We start from the raw sequence: 24,864 nt of genomic DNA, 5'->3' as shown, positions 1-24,864 counted from the left end.
ACAAAAGTAGCCTTGAAACCTTCATATAAGGTCAAACCTCTCCTCAAGTGTGAACAATTTCCTAATGGAGCTGCGATAAACTTTATATTTTCTTTCCAAAATATTAATCTATATTTAAAAGTGCCTATGAATAATTTAATCAGTCACATTGTAAATTTCCAATAAAATTTTATCCATCTAAACCGGCGGGAGAGGGGGGACTTTGGAGTTCAACGTGTCATATGGAAGGAAAATTGCCCAAAATATCGTCGGGTGAAAATAAAAGTTGAATGGACTCGAAGAATTTGATTTAGATCACAGCGCGCAACAGTATAACACATCGTTTCATGTAAAAATATCCGTTCTAGTTCAGTTCAGTTTGATGATAACTGGAGTTGTAATGTACGGAACCGTAGATAAAGAGTAATTTTCAGACCCGACGTCTCCGAATTGGTGAAAAGTAGTTGCTGGTAACAAAAGCCATTCAAATAGAGCAGCTGGAAGCAAGATGTTTCATAACTAATGACAATAGTTGCGGTGGGAAAAGATTGACAACAATTTGCTTTGATTTCCATTCAGAAATGACCAGTAAGTAAACAAATCCGCGTCACATCTGTTTACCACAGTTAAGTTGATTTATTAGCCAAGCCTTCTTCATTCGGCAGCCATCATTGATAAATTTGTTTCGATGACGCGCTGAAATTTCAGTTTCACCAACGCAGAATCAAATAGAGGACATTGTTAACTGAATCGGCCGCTGAAAAGAACTGAAAGTTGATCAAATTGGATCACAACTTCGGGTCAAGAGAGTTAACTGATTAATCGCAAAGTACGAAAGACGGGTCGGGACATACGTCGGGCAATAACCTGTGTCAATTATGCGTGAAAAAGTAATAAATGTGTACTGTTGTTTTTTCCATAATATTAATAATAGTAGTAACTCAGTCTATCTAATCGTCGGTGTAGAAACACTCCTTGGCAAGTTGCACTTCGCCACTCTTGGCCTGTACGAAGAAGTAGCAGGTTAGGAGGAGGGTGGTCAGGCCGTACGCAATTGCGAATATCCTGTCCAGAATACGAGAGAGAAGCTTCCACTCTTCAATCGTGATACACTTTTTCTTCTTCTTCTCGTTCGCCTAAAACCACATTACCTGTATTGAAATAATCAACATTTGGCACAAAACCAACCATTTGAGCTCATCCGTTTTATTACTTTTCGGCATTTTGAGAGATTTAATTTCCAGTGTTGAAACTGCAACATAACGGACTATTCCGCAATTGGTTTCTGCACTCTCTGATAAAAAAACTGACCAAAATCAAGCTCTACAATTTGACTAAATTCTAAAATATTTTCTGAGAAAATGAAACTAAAGACTAAGCGACCAAAAGGGGGTCAAGATATTTGCGTAAGCATGGACCGATTAGCCTACTGCAGCTTCAGAAATGAACAGTTTGTCATTTACAATTCACAAGATAGCTGGCGCGATTCTTTGTGGCACATATTGTGCTACCATAACTCAGCGTCTTGTCAAAAATCTTGCTATGGTTATTAATTTCCTTTGTTTATAGGTTTCCTTTGTGTAATTCTTGAACAACTAACAGCAGTCTTTTCGGACAAGGATTCAGTGCTTCATTCTTACAAAAAAATAAACTTAAAAACCAACTTTCAATTTGATTTCAAATTATTAACCGGTTAATACGCATTATTCTTGTTATTTGTCAAGGATACACCGGTTTATCAAAAGAATTAATTGAAGTTTAAAAGCATTTTAAGCATAAATAGCGAAAAATGAAACTAGCCAGGAGAAGTCAAAAAGATTTCAAGCAAAATGTAGAAGGCGGCAAATTTGCGTAAAGCAAAACAAATCTCTTTACATAAAGAAAAACATAACAGGACAAGTCTTGAATTTCAATCCAAATAGTTGAACTAACATCACCATATTTTAGAACCATTAAACTTTGAATCAAGAAAGCAAAATACCCTAGGAAATTTGACTCTTATTTCCATCTAGCTAAAGACCAGAGAACCTTCCTAAGATTCATTTGATAGAACTCTCTCTCCCTTGAAAATGAAAATCGCTCCTTGGAATATTTTTTGTGATAGAATAACTTTAGCCTGATAAGTTAGCATCCTTATAAATTTGAAATTAGGTGGATAACTTAAACAAGTTAAAACGCGACTATCACACAGTAGCTCTAGACAACCACACCAGACAAGTCCACTGTTAATTACGATACTATCAGCTTAAAACCGCAATGTGAGACATCTAAATGGCAACCAGTTAATTGCTTTAATTATGTCTTAAAATTACTGACTAATCACCCATAGTAAACTTCCAGAAAAAGGGCGTAACATTCCTAAAAAACAGCACTTCAAACCTTAGAAGTCCTTAACTCGACAAATTTCACAAGTTAGACCATATTAGGTCAATTGGAACCATTTTTACTGAGACTGAGCGACAAAAAAAAGGGTTTAACACTCAAAATTTACTAACTCTACCTGAAAACAAATAACGTCCGTCATGAAAACCACTAGCTATGATATATAATCAGTAATTAGAATCATTGATACCTCATTAGCAGCCGATGAGATTGTTTTAAATGAGATTAAATATTATGATAACACAATGCAGAAAAAAGTAAAAAAAATTCAATGACTGTCTATGACAACAAATAGTGTCAACGCATCTAAAACGCTCAAGATGACCAGAAATTTCCAACAATGCACAATTAGAACACAAATGCGGCAAATTTAGAGCACAAAAGAGAAATCACCAAATTTTGACCCCCATTTTAAGATAGTTTGAAAAATCACACTTTAAGCCTAGGCGCTCCGCTCTTTCGCTCCATTTACTACTCCAGTGTGACTTAGACGACCACTCTAAATTGCCTCCACATTGATATCAAAACGTCAAATAAACGTATGAATGGATCTTAAAGAAGAAGACAGCGCACCAATGTAGTCCAAGTCGGCTGAGAAAACGGCAGCGTCCTTTAGCTAGAGGTAAACACAACGGAAAAACTCGAACAAATAAAAACACGAATCTCAACTCTATAAAAAAACAAGATAGTTAATGCCCAGTTGGTTAATTATCTAATCAACGTCTAACCGCCCCTTTTAAAAGAGTATTTCAAATCACTACCATAAAACAGTAGCTTCAAGAAATCCAAAATCAAAATAAAATAACTCAAGACTATGTGAAGATTCCTCAAATAAGATTCTTTATAATATGCATATTTTCAAAACTTGTGGCTATCGCACCAAGACATTCACCAACTTCAAATGCTTCTAAAATAAAATCAAGAAACCTGAAAAATCGAGAAACCTGAAAAATCGATCTGTAAAAGTTGATGGAAAAAACCAGCTGAGCTTATAGTATCATATCTTTCACTGAAGAGGGGATCGGAACATAAATTATCAAACATAGCTGGCAGATTGCCAGAAAATAGCCGCAATAGCTTTGTAGATCTGCAGTCTAAAAAAACAGTAAAAAAGACAGACCGAAAAAATTTGTCTTTTCATTGAAGGCTGATATGTTACATTTTGATTAAAAAGCTGTCTAAGTTTTCCTGCCTCTATTAGCTGCTTTCAAATAACCTTCATTTAGAGTGACACACCCATTTGATCTTATCTTTTTGAATTAATGTAAATAAATTCAATTTCAAAGTGAGGAAGTCATTTTTGAGAGTTAGGTAAGTCAAGTGTGACCAAAAATTCAATCACGCGCATGAACAAAAGACTCGCTCCACTAAGAGCGAAAAATGACGCCACGCACGCACTTCAGTTGAAATTGCATGAACGAATGAATAAAGAGCAGATTTGAAGTGGTTGTGACGTCATATGGTCGTAACAAAAATCGCGACAACGGAACAAAAACACCAAGAGAAGGCCAATAATAGCCCCAGCTATCGCTGTGCGGCTATTAACAAAACTAAAAGCCAATCAGTAAACATACCCGGCAGATTGCCGGAAAATAGCCGCCGTTGATTCCAATAAGCATGATTGGGATTGAACGAATAGAATATATTGAAAAAAAAAGATTTTTGTACAAAAATATTTTTTAAGTCCGATTTATTTTGATGGCATTTCGTAGTTGAACATACTTCTGTTTCTTAGAGAGAGGCTACAGGGCCTACTATCAACACCAATAAGCATTAGAGGTGGTAACTAAGACTTATAGGAACGACATTCAAATAGCGGGCATCTAAAATTGGGCTTTATGGGTTTATCCCGTTTCTATTTCTGACTTCAACTTTTTATACCGACTCTGTTCATTTTGAATTGCTTTGCTTAGCAACTGACGTTCAAATTCACTTTTAGCAGAATGAGAGAAGAGAGAAACTAGCCTAGAGAAGTCAAAAAGATTTCACGCAAAATGTCGAAAAAGCGGCAAAATGGTAAAGCGAAAAAAAGTTTGACGAAGTAAAAAAAAAATACGAGCGCAATAATAGCCGGCTGAGAAGATGAGGGCGGCTATTAAAAATAGGCAGGCAAAACTACTAAATCATTATTTGATCAATCAAGCATCTTTTCTGACGACAGATTTTAGTTCTGCACCATGAACTTGTCTTCTCAGCAGTTTCGGTGAATCGTATACCTAGAGACCACTAAAGGTCTTAGGGACCTGCTCAGCAACTTAATGCCTTCGGGCTTTACTAGTTTATCTCATTTCTTAAGACGGGAAGTTTTCAGCCAGACAAAAGATTGCTGTTACGAAAAATCGCATAAAAAAGACTAGCAGGACCAATACAATTACCACAAACATTCAAATACGTTTGAAACAATTAAATACTTAACTACAGCATTTAGCATAAACCTAGAAAAGAAGCATGAAGCCAATGAGCTGAAGACAAGGTAATCTAATTCCCTTGAGAAAAATTTCCCCAGTTCGCCTTTTTCAAGTGCGTAAGTTTTCAAGAGAGATATTTTTTTACCGATAGAGTTGCATCATTAAACAACCGTAGAGTTAAACGATGCGTGTCGTATCTAACTCCTCCCCATACATGCATTCCATCTGAAATACCCATAGAAATGAAAAATTTTTTCCTGCGCCGATGGGTGGACCGATTGGTGTGGTCGCATCATATGGTTATATAGTTCCTAATGCTACTTACAAAAATGAACACCTGAACCCAGTACCGGTCATTTTATATTCCAAGCTTTATATTCTGTAATTTACCCCGGAGAGTAATGGGAACGTCTGCAACCTAGACGCATTATAAGAAAAGACAAATTTATATTGTCGTACAAATTTGGTCAATGATACTTAAAAATTGAAATATGTTACACACTTCAAAGGCATTATCTAATCATAACAGGTAGCCGTATTTGGATATACCGACAGAGTAATTTAGCCATGTACAGCCTTTGGTTAAAATTATATTATTCGTCGTCCCCACGTCACGATCTACCGGAAAACGCTTTGCGGGTAAGCCGCCCTTTGATATTGCATCAAAAACAGAAGCAAATTTTGAAAAATGGATAGTTAATCTAGGTTTGGATCAAGAAAGATCAAATCAATTGAAACAAAGGGCAACTAATGAGAGGCAGATAGAATCCCTATTGCGTCTGTGTGCTTAAGCAACATATCCGTATATTAACAAGCGTCATACACGGGGCTTAAATAAGCACTCCTGTCTGGGGATAGGACAATAGATCGAAAAATCCATCTGGCCTAAAAGCTATCTCTACGGTGCTCTCTTTCATTCTTTCTCTTAATAAATTGTGGTCATTTATATTACTGCTCTGATTATTACAACGGAAAATCAATCATTATTATTATTACTATTTTTCACAGCTCAGTGGCTTTTATCTGCTGGTGATAGGTTCATATCAAGTCGCACGGCTTGCTTAAGTCATGATCACGGCCCGCGAGGTTTGGCCAAATGTGACAAAATCCTGTTTAAAAATTATAAGTAGCGGTATAAATACTGTCAAATTTTCCATTTTTTGTCGCAAGCTTAAAAAATGATATTGTTTTCGATCTACTGTCCTTTCGATATACTGTCCAGCACTATAGAGAACTTTTTAAAAATCCAATTAATTTTCCTAAGTTCAGAGAAAGGTTATCAGTTTCACTGTCCTTTTCATTTACTGTCCGGTCAGATAGAGCAATTTTATTCAGTCCAATAAATTGCCAATAAATAGTCGCAAGTATAGACAAGTGTTATCTATCACTTTCGATCTACTTTTCTTTGGATTTTCTATCCAGCCTTAAAGAGCATTTTCTTCTTTGTCCATCCAAAAAAATTGCCCCAGGTTTTAAAAAAATGTCATCACTTTCGATCTAGTGTCCGTTCGATTTACTGTCCGGACCCTCTCCGGCGTACGTAGGAGTCCAGTTGCATTCATCGCGAGATTAGAGAGAACCTTCGGCAGTCAATCAAAAGAACGATTAGAGTAAGCCTCCCTTTTAATACGCTCGGTGTCTGGTACAAAAGTAGAGGAAAGCTTTGAGACACAAATCAAAGAACCGATCAAAAGGTGCTTCATTGTCTGCGGAAAGCTGCAGAGTAAAGCGAAGACTAAATTAAAGAGTACGGCGCCGGGTTAAAAAATAATTACATCACATACTTCATAACACTGCAACTGTGCAATGCAGTAGACTTAACCATGCACTCAAAAGACCTAATAATCTTTGACTGGTTGCAATGGAACTTAACAGGAAGAGGAACAAAAAAGCAAGTGAAAAATTTGATCCGAATTTGCCTTGGAGGTCGAATAGGGTTCAGCCCAACTTTTGATCGCATTTTATCTAACCTACAGAATACATCTATAGTTCTCGTATCGAAAAAGAATTTCACTAGAGGTCTCCATAAAAACAACGCATATATTCCTCATTTCAGAACTAAGCTCAATATGTCATCTATGAAATCGTTAGTTCATAAATCTACTTACTTAGTAAATTGTCACCAATTGAGTACAGCTGCTCAAAAATGTGAATGAGAGAGCATTTTAGATTAATCCAAAAGGATGAAAAAGCAAAACGGTTTCGCAAAAATTTAAAAGACCCACACAATTACAATAAATGCTTCGCTAGCAAACACAACGGAAAAATTCGTGCAAAAGAAAAAAACATTAACTTCAACTCTACCCAAAAAACCAAGAAAGGTAATGCCCGGTTGGTCAATTATCTCAACATCTAGCCTTCCCATTTAAAAGAGAATTCGAATTACTATACATACCATAAATCAATAGCTTCAAGAAAACCAAAATAAAAATTAAATAACTCAAGACTATGTTAGGTATGACAAAAAAACGGTAACTCAACAGATTCCTTACAATATAGATTTTCAAAACTTGCGGCTATTGCACAAAAACATTCAAGGAACATCAAAAGCTCCTCGATTAAAATCAAGAGACCTGAAAAAAGTCGATCTAAAAAAGTTGACAGAACGAAAAAAACCAGCTGAGCTTATAGTATTATCTTTTTCACTTAAAAGAGGGGATAAGAACCACATCATTCGAGACCATATAAACATTCAAAACGACTTGGAGCAATTTCAGCCTTTTTATTATATCCCTCCAAGCATAATCGGGGGATGGAAACTTCATGCCCGCCTGATTTTTCTGCTAATTGACGAATCGATTCTTTTGCGAAGAGATACAAAAATTGGTGTCATTTAAGCACCTCTTGAAAATCAAGTCGATCCTTGAAAAGATTACAGATCTTTTTGTTCCTTGACGAAAAGCCTTTTAAATTAATCAATTAACTTACAGCTGATAATTTTGCGACTGTTTTGTTTTTCTTCTTGGCCTCCTACCAAACGTTTTTGCCCACAAAAACTCATTTTTCTTTCTGATCTCAAACGTACGTTAAATTAAATGAGCATAATTTGCACACTGCTCTAAAACAAGTCAAAACCTGTTCCCAGCTCTCAAAGCACTGACGAACGGTTGGCGATGTCTGGGTAGTCTGCTTTATCGTACTGAGGCTAAATTAAGCATAATTGAGCCATGATGTTATTTAGCGGTTGGGGACGGGCGATTGGGAAGGTCGAACGCGTGCATGATGGAGTAAAAAGTAGTAGGCGTGAATGGCGGCCGTTTCTAACATTTTCTTAGCAGTTTTGGTTTAACTTATGAGACTAGTAAGACGCACCGCTCTAATAAACTGCTCAGCGACTTAATACCCTCCGGTTGAGGACAAAAATTTAAAACATACCCCGCAGTTTGCCGGAAAATAGGTGCCGTTGATTCCGATAGGGATTAAAAGAAGGGATTAAAACTAAGAACAAAGTTCAGGCAACGAGCATCTAAAATTGGGCTTTATAGGTTCATCCCGTTTCTATTCGTAGGCCTAGCGAGTTCAACAAGATTTCGCTCAAAATCTTATACAAGCTGTGATTTACTGTGAAGCGAAACAAATCTTTATTCGACGAAGCAAAAAACATAGCCGGCAGATTGCCAGAAAATTGCCGCAATTGCTTCGTAAATCTCAGAAAAAAGTAAGAAAGGCAGACCAAAAATTTGTCTTTTCATTGAAGGCTGATATGTTATATTTTGATTTAAAATCTGTATGAATTTTTGCTGCCTCTATTGGTTGCTCTCGAATAACCTTCATTTAGAGTGACACACACCCATTTGACCTTATCTCTTTGAATTAAAGTAAATAAAAGTCAATTTCAAAGTGAGGAAGTCATTTTTGAGAGTGAGGTAAGTCAAGTGTGACCAAAAATTTAATCACGCGAATGAACAAAAAAACTCGCTCCACTAAGAGCAAAAAATGACGTCACACACGCACTTCAGTTGAAATTGCATGAACGAATGAACAAAAAGATTTGAAGTTGTTGTGACGTCATATGGTCGAAACAAAAATCGCGAAAACGAAATAAAAAACATAGCAGGAAAATTCAAAGAATTTTCATTGACTAAACAGAAAGCTAGACATAGACCGGACTATGATTGGATTGGAAAAACTATTTAGAAAAAAATCCGATCCAAAAAATCGAAAAAACAGTAAAAATCTAAGTTAAATTGCCGCATGTGAACAAAAAACCATTAGCGAGAAAGCGATTTTTTGTTCAAATACTGTTTTCTGACTCTACTTTAACATTAGAGCGCAAAAATTTCACGCCGCAAAACCACTCACTTTTTCGCTCCACTTCCTGTTTCGGCGTGACCAAAATCACTACTCCAATTTGACTTCAAAAATCATGAAAATGTGTGAACAGATCTTAAAAAAAAGAAAGCGCCCCAATACAATTCAAATTCTTTGAATTGTAAAAAACCAAGAGAAGGCCAATAATAGCCCCAGCTATCGCCGTGGGGCTATTAAAAAACAAAGCAGGACAAGAACAACAATTCAAAGAATTTTCATTGACTAAACAAAAAGAGACCTATAATAGACAATGAATGGACTGGAAAACCCATTTACAAAAATATCCGATAACAAAAAATCAGTAAATATCAAATTTTATTGCCGCATGGCAACAACAAACCACTAACGAGAAAGCGAATTTTTGTTCAAACACCGTTTCTCTCTCTACTTTAAAATCTCATGCCATAAGAGAGCTAGTTTTTTCGCTCCATGACTTCAATCTGACCTCAAAAATCACGAAAATCTGTGAACAGATCTTAAAAAATCAGAGCCGGAACAGTTCCCGAATCGACTCGAAGGAAATAAAAACCAACCCCTTCACAAAACGAGTACCTACTTAATCTACTCTTGAGAATTTAAATATTTGAAGTCAATTCATGCAAACATAAACCGACTAACGTCGGATGACATTCTCTCGAACGACATACGAGGGCAATTTTATTAGATGGGGGGGGGGGGGGGGGGTAGCTGAGAAACGATTTATGGGTGCAAAAAAAACTTCCCCACTGCGGTGCGAACCCAAAGCTCCAGTTTGGCAGCTTGACATCTTAAAAACTCAGCTGCAAAGGCTTTGATTTCCTTTCCATCACAATCCCTTTAACCAACAAACTATTTCAAAACGAGAGCTACTTCACTCAAAAAGTTAAAGAATTTACAATAATTGCTTCAAACTTGTTTCGAGAGCAATTAATAATTGGCTCTAAAAAACAATTTGAACTAAAATAACTAGAACAGAATATTAAATTCTTTGTACCTACTTAATCTAATCATGAGAATATAAAATATATTGAAAGTTAATTCATAAAAAAAGCTCTTAAAAACAACTTTAACGAACAATACCATAACAGAATACTATTTGTTATTACTAGGGTACATAAAGCCAAAGAAAACGATCAGAAAGTGATAAAAATAGGCTCAGAAATTTGTCTTCGACAAAAGAAAAACGTAAAAACTAAACAAAACAATAAGCGAAAAATTAAGAAAATTCACCTTAAACAGCACAATAGCTGAAAAAACCAGCAAATTAGCATAAAACCCAAGCGCACCAATACACTTCAAAATCTTTTAATAGTAAAAAAAATTAGGGCCGCTGTAATAGCCGGTTGAGATGATGGTGGCTATTAATAAGCAGAAATAAACATTACCTTTGCGACTGTTTCCAGATAATGTTCAATTTTTACAAGAGAACGTTTCAGATCATCAAATGAAGATACGAGGCCACCGTATGAAGCATGATTTGGTGATCTGCCGCCGCCTCTCGGCTCCTCCAAATTAAAAGTTGTCGTCGTTTCATCTAGCAATGTTGCTGGGGAAACCGACCTCGACATTTCATTTACCGAAGATCTTCTGTTCTGTTTCTTTTCACCAAATTGAGCTGCATTCATATGATTGGAGACAACATTAAGGTCATCCGCGACGCTTCCTGACGACGCACTTCCTTCATGTTGGGGTAAAACAAGGAAGCTAGTTGTTACATTTCCTATTTGAGAACTGGGATCAATCGTTGGTTGGACATTTCTTCCAGACGTAAGTTTCTTTCCATTAACAGGCGCTGAGCTCTCGTTAGCAGTGGGGTGAAAAAGCGCCGAGGTCGAATGATTGCAAGTCTGGGATAGGTCGTTAAGGTTGGACGCCTTCGGATAGTGGTTCTGTTGGCCCGAATATTTGTGGTCAACTGCTGGCGTATTGGTGAGTGATGTTGCCTTCTTATAGGGTGAAGAGGTGTACGGATTTGTTTGAGTAGGCGCGTAGTTGTCGTCTGAGTAAAACGATGACGAATTCAACTGGATCAGCGCATCAACATGGTGATTGTTGGCAGAAATTTTTGAGTTCCTTAAAACAGTCGAGGCGTTTCTGCTTTTCAAAGCTCCTAAGCATGTTGCGCGGTCATTGTTTTTTCGCTGCATTACGTGATTGTTTCTGGTAGTGACCGTTTTCTTCCAATGTGTTAGTCGGCTAGGCATGGCCTTTCGATTGGAACTAGTGGGAAGTATGTTGGATGCGATGCATGATGAGCATCTTTTGAGACACTGCATTCCAACCATTGGGGCTAATATTTCGAAGAATACTTTCTTGACTGGTTTGGGGAGGGGTTTGATGAAGTACTGGTCCCCAAAGTAGTGTACAGAGAGAATGCAAGTTGTAAGGACGATTGAAACGGCGACCAAGAAGATACACGTCAGGTAGTACTGGCCTAAAACATTCAAATAATATAAATCGAATTCAATTTGCAGTCAGATTTTTCCGGGAAGTATTTAAGAACTTGGCAATAGAATAAAAGTCCAGAGTTGATCTTTTTGGATGCAATTATAGAAGTGATGACGACCCAAATTGCAAGCCCAAAAGCCAACATGACAACCCACATTTTTGTACTCGTCAATGTTCACATAGTTGTACAAATATATATATATAGAAAACATATTCATGGCTTACCAAAAGTGTTCTCAACTCTTATCAATCATGCGAATAAGGAAACCACCGATTAACGTTTTCTGTTGGCTTCGGTAACAGCCAACTTAAGTTCGGGGAAGCTGGCTTAAGTATGACAGAGAGGGAGAACTGAAGATGTGGAAAAGGGGGTGCATTGGAGTGGGGACTGGATGGGGGACTGCACTAGGGATCTTAGGTATTTCGCGAGTGAGGGGTTGGGCGTAATGCGATGGAGTGGAGTGAACGCGAATGATAGGTTGCGGTGGAGGGGAGGGGGACCAAACCACCTAAGATCTGTCCTTCACACCATAAATTAATGTCTCTGATTTTGCTGAATCGAACACAGACCAGTAAAGCTCTCAGAAAGCTGCGCAGCGACCTTCTGTCATTTGCGCTTTCTTTGTTCATCCCGATTTTGAGGACGAAAAGTCAAATGGTCAGACGAAAAATAGGCCAAACAAAAAATCGCACAAAAGACTGACATAGATCTGCAGTCTCAAAAAGATAGTAAGAGAAACAGACCAAAAAATCCTTTTTTTATTAAATTCCATTCAGATGAAAAATTAAGTGTAAGCCCTTGCCCCTTGCACTATATACCCCCGGACTTCATGCATTCATTCCATTCTCTTCAACGAACTCAAATTAGTCAAGAAAAAATCAGCAAAAAATTCTATATATTGTTTAAATATCTGCGCCAAAAATTGTTCGAGAGCAATTAATTGTCACTGCTTGGTAAAAAAGACCTGAATAGTGAGTGGCTCAGGTTACGCAATTTCCGTAGAATTCCCCATTTTTGAGAAACATAGCCGGCAGATTGCCAAAATAGCTGAGGAACAAAATTTCGTGGCGTATAGAATATAGATAGCAACAGATACAGAATTGAGTTGATGCTGTGGCTTACTTATTAGGGACTAAAACGTTTTCATACTGAAAAGATAGGTTTTAGAAATGAAATTCAAATTCGGTATTTTATTTTGATCACCATGCTTTAATATTAACCTTGATCACTATATAGGATTCCCATGACCTTGAAGGGTTAGAGTAATCTTAAGTGACCTTAATTAAGTTATGAGACATTTAGACAGTGATGCTATAAAACATAACCCACTATTGTCAGGCGATTGTCACTCTGCGTGTTGCGAAGGGGGGGGGGGGGTGAGTGGGAGGGGGTGACATAGGGGGTCAAAGTTTTAAGATTAAGAATAGCCCTTAACACCATGAAATTGTCTCCTCAAAAAAGTTTTGGTGAATCGCTTCTTAGTGACTGGTATGAGGCGTAAGGCTCTAAATGCCCTTAATGCCTTCCGGGCGTTACCTGTTTATCCCGTTTTTGAGGACAAATGAGTCAGATGAAAAATCGGTCAAGCGAAAAATCGCAAAAAAGCCCACAGGACTAATATTATTGCTACAAATTTCGTTACACATTCCATTTGAGATCAATTAAAAAGTATCGGATCTATTCTGTTCCCCACCCCCACTATTTTTATGCCCCCTCCCCCCAATTAAAATTTCTTTTTATATAGCATGTTACTACGTAAAAAACTAGCAAGTGCGCTTGAGGGTGTAACAGATATGCCCACGAGAGAGAGAGAGTTAATTTATCCTCGCTTGTAAAGTATAAATACAGAACAGCATAGATTTAGTAGAAAAAAAGAAGAACAACGAAGTTTACAATAGAATAGCAAAGTACAGCTAAGCTGGGGGGCCGAAACAGAATAGATCCGTTTGGACTTGGGGATACCAGTTTACGCTTTTGATTACATCAGAATGGATCGATTAGTCACCTATGATGGGGAATGACTCTGAGCTGGCAGGGACGTAGCTGGTGATGACGACCAAGTTGACACATAGAGAGAGGAACACTGTGATTGAGAAGCCAATCTTCTCTCCACTCTCATTCGGCAGCAAGAATGCCACGATACTAAAGCACCATTCACAATTTCTAATCAACATTGAAATTCTCGAGCTAAAATAAGCAAACATTTTTTATTCAATTTTGCATTTTTATTCAAATTAGTTTATTGAAGCGACAACTTCGTAATGTCTGAAGAATCTTTCAGGGTAGGGTTAGGGGGGGGGGGGGTCAGTACCGCGTTTCATGTCCCCTTAGCCGATATATATATATATATATATATATATATATATATATATATATATATATATATATATATATATATATATATATTATATATATATATATATATATATATATATATTTTCATTTCGCATATTTTGTAGTAGTTTTATAGTTTCGTAGTCAAAGAAACTCTTTCTTCCTTTCTCTATCGCTGTCAATCATTCCAAATGATCTAAAGGAGGCTTATATTTCACTTTCTCTTGGAATCTTAATTTGATGCGTTTATCTTCAATGCAAATGATAGGTCTAATTGATACTGAGAAGTCCAGAGTTTTTTTTCTTAAAGAACAGATATCTCTTCATTTAGAGTCATTCAGATTAAGGTCCATCTCAAATATTTGAACAACACCAGAATGACATCGACTGATTACACCATTTCCTTCATAATTAGCGAAACAAAACTTGAATTGAATTCACATTTTTCATAAGCAGTAAATAATTAACTGATTAGATGCAATTGTCGATTGGTTTCGGCTGATGGCTTAAAAAATTAATTTTCCATTTCTGTCAGAAAGAATCTGTGAATTTTGGTTATATGACAATTTATCAAACACCAAAAAACTCAATGCCATAATACCCAATTCATCCCCTTTTCTCTTTTCGTTCAATAATCCTACTAATCAGCAGTCGTTATTACTAAGATATTTTAACATACTTAAGGGACAATATAATCTCATTCGGTTATGATAGTTTCGTATCCAGTCCCACCGGTCATTTTATAATATAGTCGGCTAAATATTTGTTCCAAAAAAGGCATGTTGGGTATAATGGCATTGGGTAAAATGTCCTGACACCAATAGTCCGATTACAAATTTGCAGTTGGCATTACAAACATGTTTTTTTTCGTAATTAAGCGAATAACTTGATCAAATGTTCGGTTGTGATAGTTTCATATCAAGTCACAAGAGCCTTTGCGTCATGGCCATGGCCCACGGGGCGAGCCCAAATGAAACTGGTATTACAATTAAAACTTGGTAAAAGTAGTCTTTCTTCTGATAACTACTTGAAAAATAGGGTAAAATAATGCGTATTTTGCTTGACACCGTAAACAGCAATGCCTCGAGCAAAATTCTCGCTTCTTTCATAAGAACTAAAGTCGCCAATCTTGATATATTCTCAATTTAATCACATGCCGGAAGAGGTATAAATTAATTCCAAGTAGGAGCTAACTAGGTGCAAATTCTCAGAAGAGCAATTTCCTTAAAAGCCTAAAAACTGGGCCACCAAAATTCTTCGAGACCCTAAACACAACAGTCAATTCGAGCCCCAAAACACAAGACATTTTATACTGCAGTTATATCAAAATAACTTTCTAATAAACTGCAGCCGAAATTCTGCAAACCAAATCACTTCCACACCAGTGACCTAATTTATTCAAAGACAAGCTTTGGGTTTATACTGTCAATATCACAATATCCTTTTTGGGTTAATTACACTTGAGCCCTCTTCCAAACTACCTCCGAACAATTTGTCTTTATTATTTCATCTGTTTCCAATTCCGACATTTCCTGTTGAGTGAACGGGTAGCAACGAAGAGGTACTACCATTCATGATTACAACTTCAAAGCAAGACTTAATCGTTTCAGGCTCAAAACGCTCATTTCAGGTCTACGTCTTTTGATATAACAAAGCGGCTTTGTGGTTGGATAATGCAATTATTTGGCATTTAAGTTGAAAGGCTTAGGGGCATTATTGTTCAAAAGCTTAGGAGACGCTTGGACCATCTAATTTAAAAATGACCTTGTCCCCAATTGCACTCTTTGCTTTTCAGCATTGAAACAACCACTCTAAAAGCGACAATTGCTAAATTGTTAGCTTTCAAACAATCGCAGGGAAGCCGATTAGATGATGGCATAGCTGACCACGCCCTAAGACAGTATGACGATTTTGGTCAATATACAGTTTGCTACAGAGGTGCCAGGATTTTAGATTCTCTTAAGCTTTGAAATCTACCGCCTTAACGACTTTACAAATTTTTATTATAATTCCTGAAGACACTGAAACGACTGACGCAAAAACACTGACACCTGATGCAGAAAAAATGCGCCATAAAGCGGTTTAATTATATCAGACTAAGCTGCTGTTTATGAATATTTCAAACATTTCAGCCGGTTATAAATTGTTAATAACTGGCTGGTCATGACCAGCCGTGACTCACTTCACAGGTCGAACAATTACGTCAAACTCAGTAAATTCAATCTGGCACATTTTTAACTGGCCATTATTTTTATCTGGTTAAAATTTATTTGGTCAGTTCTACCGTTGATCTACCTCATTGGCATTCAGTATGGTAATCTTTAATGTATTGAAAGTAAAGAACAGACCGATAATTTTCAAAGCCATTTCCACCTTTTTTTGTTTTTTAATTTGGCCGCTTCTCTTTTAGCTTTACAAAATGAAATTTGACGCCTGGTTTATTAACTTGTTTACTGCATCAATAAACCCGCAATTTACATATAACCTCGGGTACATGCGCTCTAATGTACAGAGTTTGATGAACGGCACATAGTTAGGTTAATCTTGGAACGGGGAGGCAAATACGTTAAAATTTCAGAGTAACTGCTTCCAGACAAGCTTAGCAATGATTATGTAATTAGATGAGCCCAGCCGGAAAAATAAAGGGCAAAAGTATGCTTAGACTGGCAGTCACAGCCCGATTGTGAAAATAAAAAGAACATCAGAAAAATTTTAATTTTTTTAACTTCTATTTGAAAAATCCATCAAGTTATCGTAAGAAATAGGGCCCTATTTAAAATGTCAACATTAATTTAGAAGTCATCAATGACCTAAGAATTTAGTTTATACAATGGGGTGAACTTCTGAGAAATGAAGTTATTATTACCTTTTTGAGCAATAAAAGTAATGAAAAATTTTGATTAGGATCTTTCATTATTTGATCTGAAAAATATTGAAAGACAAGACATCAAATTCAGAATTTACGGCGTTGCCAAAAGTAATAATTACATGACTCTGCTTGAGTTTACTGAGAACTTCTGGCGTTTATCGAGAGCCGCGAAGCGGTTCAAGATAATAAGTCAGAATTTCGAAGTGACTTCTGCAGAGTCACTTAACCATGCTTAAAACACGAAACAAGCATGTTTTAAAATGACGGAAGTGAACGGAAGTCGACTTCTGGCTAAGTAGCAACTTCTGGCACTGCATACTTTCGGCATTTTAAAATGTGCACGTCTTGTCAGGTTACTGAAAACTCTTAACGATTCTTTAAACAATTCTCGGTCCATGAGCCCAGTGATAAATGTTCCTGCTTACCAAACTACACCCAACGGTTCAATACCTGCCTACCTACTCAATAAACTTTCATGAAGCATCAGCATGATGCTCGACGAGACAATTAAACATAGTGTTCAATACATTAAAATATTTGCACTTCATAAACCACCACGCAATTGAAGTTTAGGATTTCTTTTTGAAATACATTTGGTAATTTGCCCTTAATTAGACAAGTTTCGTAAAAAACGTCCGATGTTGATACAGGTAAACAAAGTCACTTAATAAAAACAATGATTTGTTAATACCAGAGTTTTTCCAGGACCATGTCTTGCTAAACGACACATTGACATTTTCTAAGCTTTCTACATTCAGTTTCTAGGTATGTAGATAAATTACTACCTTCAATTAACTGAAAAATTGAACTATTTTTCAGAACAATTTTGAGCTCGTACGGATAAAACCAATGTAAACTTTTTCTTTGCCAGGCGATTAAAAAATTAGGTAGAAAAGGACACAAAAATTCAATACTGTAAAAAAAACCAATACTCCAAAATACAAAACGATGCCGATAGACAAATAAAAAACATAGCAGATTCCCAGAAAACAGCCACAATAGCTTTGTAGATCTGTAATTTCTGAAAGAAAGAAAGAATGAATTAATTTCTCCAATGAATAATATACAAATTACTTCGCAATATATTGAATTGGAGAGGACAGACAACGGGGCTATAGACGCCCACTTTTCAGTCTACCCCAGAATTAAGTACAAATACGACAACAATTAATATAATTCGAAAAGAAAAAATATACAAATTAACACAGAGATAGGCAATATGACACACAAATTAAAAATCAAATACAAATCTTGCGAGTCCGTGATTGCAAACTAAAAAAGAACACTTTTGCCTAAAAGATTAAACAGACCGAAAAAAGACTTCTTAATAATTGCTGGGACGGTATATTTTGATAAAGAATCTGTACAACTTATTGCTGCTTCCACTAGCTGCTCTCAAAAAACCTTTCAGAAGAGTGACACACACTCATTTTGCCTTAAAGAAACGTAGTGAGGAACGATAGTGAGGAAGTCATTTTGAAAGAGGTAAGTCACGTGTGATCCAAAACTCGCTCAACTAAGAGAGAAAAATGACTTCATGAACCGAAATAAGTCAAAATTGCACGAATTAAAGGACAAAAAGAAGATTTATTTTAATCTGAAGATTGATGCCGAAAATCAATAATAGAAACAAGCTAATTTTTTCAAGTGCGAAAATAGAAAAATCAAAGGAATGATTCAAACATAAAATTAATGATTTTCAGAATTTAGAGGCCTAGACCAGAAAAATTTCAAAATTCAGGTTCCCAAAATTTTTTTGGTTAAAACAGCTTGAGGACTATTTTAAAATTGACATGAATTTTTCTGAATTGCCGACAATCTCTAGTTTTCTTCCCTCATATTTAAGGTTCAACTGAATTGGGAACAAAATATCTCGACAAATATTGGGGCTTATTCAATCCCATTACCCAAGTGCCACGGGAGAGGGGTGTTGGGGATAACGATAATGCGATGTTATGTGATACCGGGGTTGGGGACAGGGAAACAGTCTGTTTCTGACATTGAACAGGATGTAGATGCCATCATTTCCGCCTCAATTCTCTTCACATCCAAACGTAATTTTCCCCCTCTTCCTCTCTTAAGTCCCTTTATCAACATCCTTTCAAGACGGCACAGAAGACTTGCGTAAATCTGCCGCATTAGTTCAAGAATATTCTGTTTATTACGCTGCAAGATCCAAGCTATTTTGTGGGTTTTTAACTCAACAATTTATCTGGTCTATTAACTTTTCAATTAACTTTTTCAAGTCTAAACCAGGCTCTATTCTTGGCCACAACAGAATAGATCGCAAAACCAAAGAAAAAATTACGAGAACAAAGTTTTTTTCGTTTTCAATGACGCAACAACAAATAAAAAATATTTTGATAGACCCTTCTTCCTGCAATTACTTTCATATCAACTCCCATTCATTCTGTTCACGTTTCTAGTTAACTTTATGGAAAAGTGCATTAGATAACATACATATACCCTGCCCGGTCAAGTCACCTTGTGTTAGGAACGATAACGCGCATTTTGGGGGGAAACCCGGGAATATGTACACACCTACACAGAGCTGATATATGAATGCATTAGGGAAAGTTCATGATGTTGAAGTAATCTAATTATCATTTTGGGGGAAAATAAGGCTGATATGTATTGTATATTGATCGATCTTCTATTCTGTGGCAAGAGAAGCAACGGCATAAGAGTCAATATTGGTTAGAATACCAAATACATAAGTTGCCATTTCCTTTTTATCAATTCTGTTCTACTCGATGATGAAAACGGCTACTTAATTTTACCTCTGAATACGAAGCATACTCATCTTCTTTATTAAAATAACCAACTCTATTATACTTCACTGGGCTGAGAAAGCCTGAAAATTGAGCATTTTACAATTGATAATGAAGTCGGAATGGTATAGCACCACACTGTGCAAAAAGTCATCAACAACTCTAGGCATTCTTTTGGAATAAAATTAAGTGCCTTTTCAATGACCGATTGCTGGAAATATGACCATTCACAAATTGCTTTCAAACTATCGTCCCCTTCAGAAAAAATTGGTTCAACTGTTGAGTTTAAGATGTTTGTAAAAAATCGCCTTGTAAGCGATTTCACGGGAAATCGAAAAAAGAAGGGGAAAGTCACGGGATTCTGACAATTGTTAATTTGTTTCGTGTCCACTGCCCTATGGAATGCGCACAAAAGAGCATCCGAACTGAGCAAAGGGGAGAAAAAATTGATGAGAAAAACGCTACATTTCGTTTGGCGCAACTTAGGCTAAAATTGGGAGCCTTTTAATTCAACATCGCAATTCGAAAAAATATTATAAGTGATACGTCACATTTTGCTTAACCATTTCAGCATCTTGCTCACGACTCCTACCGGGAGGCCTCGTAGTAAGGAACGCACGATGGCAAATAATATCAGATAGTGTTTCAGAAAAAAAACAAGACAAAAAAGTCAAAATAAAAACCATAAATTATTTACAGAAAAAGTTCATCACTGAAACTTAAGCTCAGAGCGACAGCAAGGACAGAAAATTCTCAAACCAACTCCTCAAAACACTCGGCCTTAAAAAGTTTTCAATCCGAACTCTGTTCGAAAGACCTACATGACTTCTTGTCCTCAACTTCTGCTCTTACATGACAAAAGGAGAGAACAGGAGTCGATAGGGCAAGAAATAACGGGTAAAAAATTACAAGCAGACTTCTCCAAATATTGCGATTTTTTTCGTTCTCACCTGACTAAAGAGTGTGAAAACAAAAGCTGTTCTGCTGGAGATAATGCAACTAAAGACGTGCGATAGAACTTCAAAAAAATACAACTAAAAAAGCCTCATTACTTGACACTCACGATGCCAAATCACATACAAGATACTGTAGTAGAAAGCAAAAAAAATCAAAACGACCAAAAACCAGGTCAATTAAGAAAAAATTGCTAGAAGATACGCTTAATCACGCTAATTTAAGCTCAGACTTTCTCATAAAAACATCTGGAAAAACCCATACAGGCGAAACGAAACCGTAATGTAAAAAATTGTCATCCTCAAAATGAATTTAAGCCTTGCCGGGTACCGTACAGTTTAAGAAAATATCACATAATTTTAAAAAAATGCATCCACTGATCTTTATCCCGTTCAAGCAAAATGAGACACCAAAAGGCTGCTCAACCAAACAAAGATCTGTTTAAGATTCAAACAAAAAGTTCTCTTTAAAGATCCGATATTCCGCTCGAAAATTTATTCGCAAAAAGCAGTTTTTGAAATTCTGTTCAAGTTTGTTAAACATGGAGGCCTTATAAGATGGCAGGTGTATCATACATGATTTTGATCAAGCGATATAACTTCTGTCGGTTATTCCGTTGTCACCTGCATTTTTTCATATCAACTTGGGACTATTCTAAAGCATGAAACATTGTTATCAAGCTTAAGAAAGTTAGTTGACACCATCGAAATGTTGTGGTCGAACCGGGTGAACTCAAGTCAAAAATTGGGTGGGGGGGGGGGGGGGGGGGGAGGGCAAAATCTTAATAGATGAAACAAAACTCCGTGGAATGAAAAGGCCTTCTAAGTTCAACGCAACCTGAAGCATCATGACAATGTTTTTAATACCAACAATTCACTTCGCATCTTAAGGGCACATATCAGAGAATTCGATCCTCCCAAGTCAAAAACACCTGCCTAACTCATCATACCCACCCATCCCTCTGTTTTAATATTATAAGGGCTTAACTAATCATAACTTATCACAACCAGACGCATCCATCCGTTAATCCGCCATAAAAATGTTGAGCAAAAACGCCGCAAACAAAAGGTCAAAATCGCATTTTAGAGAAAGACGCTAAATAACTTCAACAAGACCGTTCGCAATTTGATCACATGGAAATATTGTGAACAAGAGGTAATCTACACTAGACAGCGTTCTCAAATTTCACATTTTAATCCTGAAATATTCTCTCGGCCTAATACAGGAAATGTTAGCAACTCTAATCCGTATATGAATCTGGGCTGGGACCAATGAACGAACTAGTTCAACTAACATCGATTAGAAGCAGACGCCAATAAGTCGAAGAGATAATTCTAATTTGCAAAATCTAAATATGCAATGGAATTAGCGGAGCTCAGTTGACTTAACCTAATAAAACACAAACCGATATGCGTTAAAAAAGCCTGCAAAAAAATTGATAGAAAATTATGCAGACAAAATGTGCTATTTTACTGCAGTTTATTCTTCACTGGTTAATTAGCAAGGCAGTTTTTCTTCGCATTTCTATACAAACCAAACATTAGCTAATCTGGATCTTTTCCGCTTGTGCCCCCCCCCCCAACTTAGTGGGTGCATATTATTTGCAACCCTCAGGCGCACGTGCAATAACTTTACATAATGATTTACTGTGCTGGGTAAGATGCATAACGTACTGGGGGGGGGGGGGGGGGGGATGCATACCGAAAGCAAGGTTTATTGAGGATTGACGCCGATGACGAATTTATGTAAAAGATTTTACAAATTAATTTGTTGTTTTGTGCTCATAGTTAAGTTAGAACATAAATTAATACAAATGCTAAAAAATACTAAAAGCTAAAAGAATATGAAACAACAAAATTTTGCACTAGCTAAAAACTAATTTGACGTCAATCATCTTTTCTTTACAGTTTTTTCCACTAAAAATGGCTGCACAAAAATTGAGAGCCGATCAATTTCAGCATGCACGCAAAATTTCATCAAGTCAAACATAAGCAAAAATCCGATAGGATTAACCTAACTACTCATCGCAAATACCCTCCAAGTTATTCTTATCACGTGCCAGGGCACCATAAATGCCCGTCTCAAATCTCACAGGTCTCACGCAAAGCAGTGTTTGATGTTTTATTTTATAGTTGGCCTCATTTGATTGATCTATCTTCAGTCCAATACACACACGGTGCCAAATGTCGATGGGTTTTATATCTCGAGTCTAATTTGGGTCTTCAACCACACACACACTTACACGCGCATAATACCCGCTTACCGCATTCGACGCTAGCATGCTAACAAGAGGTAAGCAGCATGGGGGGTTTATTTATACGCAGCGCCCGATACAGTGCTAGTAAAACAATACAACTTGAAGGAATTCAATCAAGAACAAGGTTCATAAACTTTAAAAATAGCCCAGAAATCTGCAATGCTGCAGAATCAAATGACCAAGTTGGTATTTTCAAGTCATAAAAATAGCCTCCTAAGTTGAATTTCTTACAATACAAGAACATCAAGCGTTTATAAAAAGCAACAATTTTCCACTACCTTTGAATAGGAAAAATAAGAACACAAAAAAGCGTGCTACTTATAGCGATCTGATTGTCAAAAATAAGTATTTTTTGAATTATATCTGAAAATAGCGTTATAATTCTTCGTTGCGTCATTAAAAGACGTAACTGAGAGAAAGACTTACGTCATCAACTTTTTTTTCAAAAATTCTCGGTAGTTCAGAGTTGGAAAACAACAGAAAAAGCTTGTCCCAGGAAATTGAAATATAACCGTCCAAAACACCTTTTCAAGACAAAAACTGTTGTCAAATCAAAATTATTTGTTATAAAAGATTATAACGATCAAAAACAAAAACAATTACGATAATGAAACGCAAAACCGGTAGACTTAACAACTTAGCAATCGCAAAGGCATGGAAAGCCAAGGTCAAGAGTTCTAGGCCACTTCTCTTTGCACTAAATTCAGGACTGCTGCTTGTTCTGTCTTTCGAGCCTATACCCCCGGGTCCCGGGTCAACAAAATATTCAGTATCCACTAAAAAATCACAGAACAACCAACAGTCTGTTTTGCTCAGCAATAACTTAACATACCCAGCAGATTACCTTAAAACAGCCACCATTGATTCCCATCCGGATTGAACGAACAATATAAAAAACGGGAAAAGATTGTTGTCCAAAAAACACATTTTTAATTGCAAAACAATTTTGATCAAACTGTGAACTAAAGTGAAGCAAAACAAAATTTTATGGGACGAAGTTAAAGAGCATATCAGGACAAATCCCGAATTACAATCTAAAGAACTGAATAAACAAAGATCTCACAAATGACATTTCTTCAGCAGCATCAAACTAAGACAGTCAACAAAGCCCATGATCCTACATGTACAAAAATGAATAACAATTTGAAAACGTAGAGAATTATTGAAAATCACTTTTTGACCGTAACCATCCTTAAAATGAGTACATAAAACAAAAATTATGTGCGAATCAATCATACAAACATACCCGGCAGATTGCCGGAAAATAGCCGCCGTTGATTCCAATAAGCATGATTGGGATTGAAAGAATAGATATTGAAAAAAAAAGATTTTTGTACAAAAACATTTAAGTCCGATTTATTTTGATGGCATTTCGTAGTTGAACATAACGTACTTCTGTTTCTTAGAGAGAGGCTACAGGGGCTACTATCAATACCAATAAGCATTAGAAATGGTAACTAAGACTTATAGGAATGACGTTCAAATAGCGGGCATCTAAAATTGGGCTTTATGGGTTTATCCCGTTTCTACTTCTGACTTCAATTTTTATACTGACTCTGTTCATTTTGAATTGCTTTGCTGAGCAACTGATGTTCAAAATCACTTTTAGCGGAATGAGAGAAGAGAGAAACTAGCCTAGAGAAGTCAAAAAGATATCACGCAAAATGTGGAAAAAGCGGCAAAATGAGGTAAAGTGAAACATTTTTTTTATTCGACGAAGTAAAAAAATAGGAGCGCTATAATAGCCGGCTGAAGATGAGAGCGGCTATTAAAAATGAAGTAAAAACTAAAGAAATTGTCAAAAATTTGATTATCTTGGAAAGTCATATGCATCAAAGACAGAACCTCAAAATTACATGCACAAATCCTTAACAAAAGCATATCATAAAATTATAGAAGAATATAAAAATGCCTGAAAATAGGACAATAGAACAAAATGAAGGCAAGATTCACAAACTAACTTAAACATTCTAAAAAAATGGTACCTCGATCATTTCAAACGCTAGCTTAAATTAGACCAAGAGCCAAACTAGGACCAAAATAACGTCGCACTAGAAGACCAATAAGAACTTAATTTTGAGACAAAGCGATAAGACGACAGAAAAACAAAAACAAAACCAACTAACGTCAGGCGAATTGCTCTCAAACGACCGGCGAGCGGTTGTCTTTGT

At 36.5% G+C, this 24,864-nt stretch overlaps 2 protein-coding genes across 3 annotated transcripts in view; both read right to left on the bottom strand.

Annotated features, from left to right (window-relative positions):
* Positions 1-24,864, bottom strand: part of LOC142336471 (dynein regulatory complex subunit 2-like) — a 79,004-nt gene that overhangs the window by 21,991 nt on the left and 32,149 nt on the right. The window lies entirely within an intron of this gene.
* The window catches only part of LOC142336470 (uncharacterized), a 53,891-nt gene continuing 29,098 nt past the window's right edge, over positions 72-24,864 (bottom strand). For both annotated transcript variants that reach the window (XM_075385333.1, XM_075385334.1), the window contains exons 4-6: positions 13,514-13,650; positions 10,445-11,493; positions 72-1,115 (exon numbers count right to left, since the gene is read on the bottom strand). In XM_075385333.1, coding sequence (XP_075241448.1) covers positions 930-1,115; positions 10,445-11,493; positions 13,514-13,650 — 1,372 coding nt within the window. In that variant the 3' untranslated portion in view covers positions 72-929. The remainder of the gene's footprint in view (positions 1,116-10,444; positions 11,494-13,513; positions 13,651-24,864) is intronic.

Source organism: Convolutriloba macropyga, chromosome 3 (assembly GCF_964194025.1).
Source record: "Convolutriloba macropyga chromosome 3, txConMacr16.3, whole genome shotgun sequence".
In the NCBI taxonomy this organism is placed as follows: domain Eukaryota; kingdom Metazoa; phylum Xenacoelomorpha; order Acoela; family Convolutidae; genus Convolutriloba; species Convolutriloba macropyga.
The sequence above is the reverse complement of the archived record's forward strand: the minus strand, read 5'-3'. Positions and strand labels throughout refer to the sequence as shown.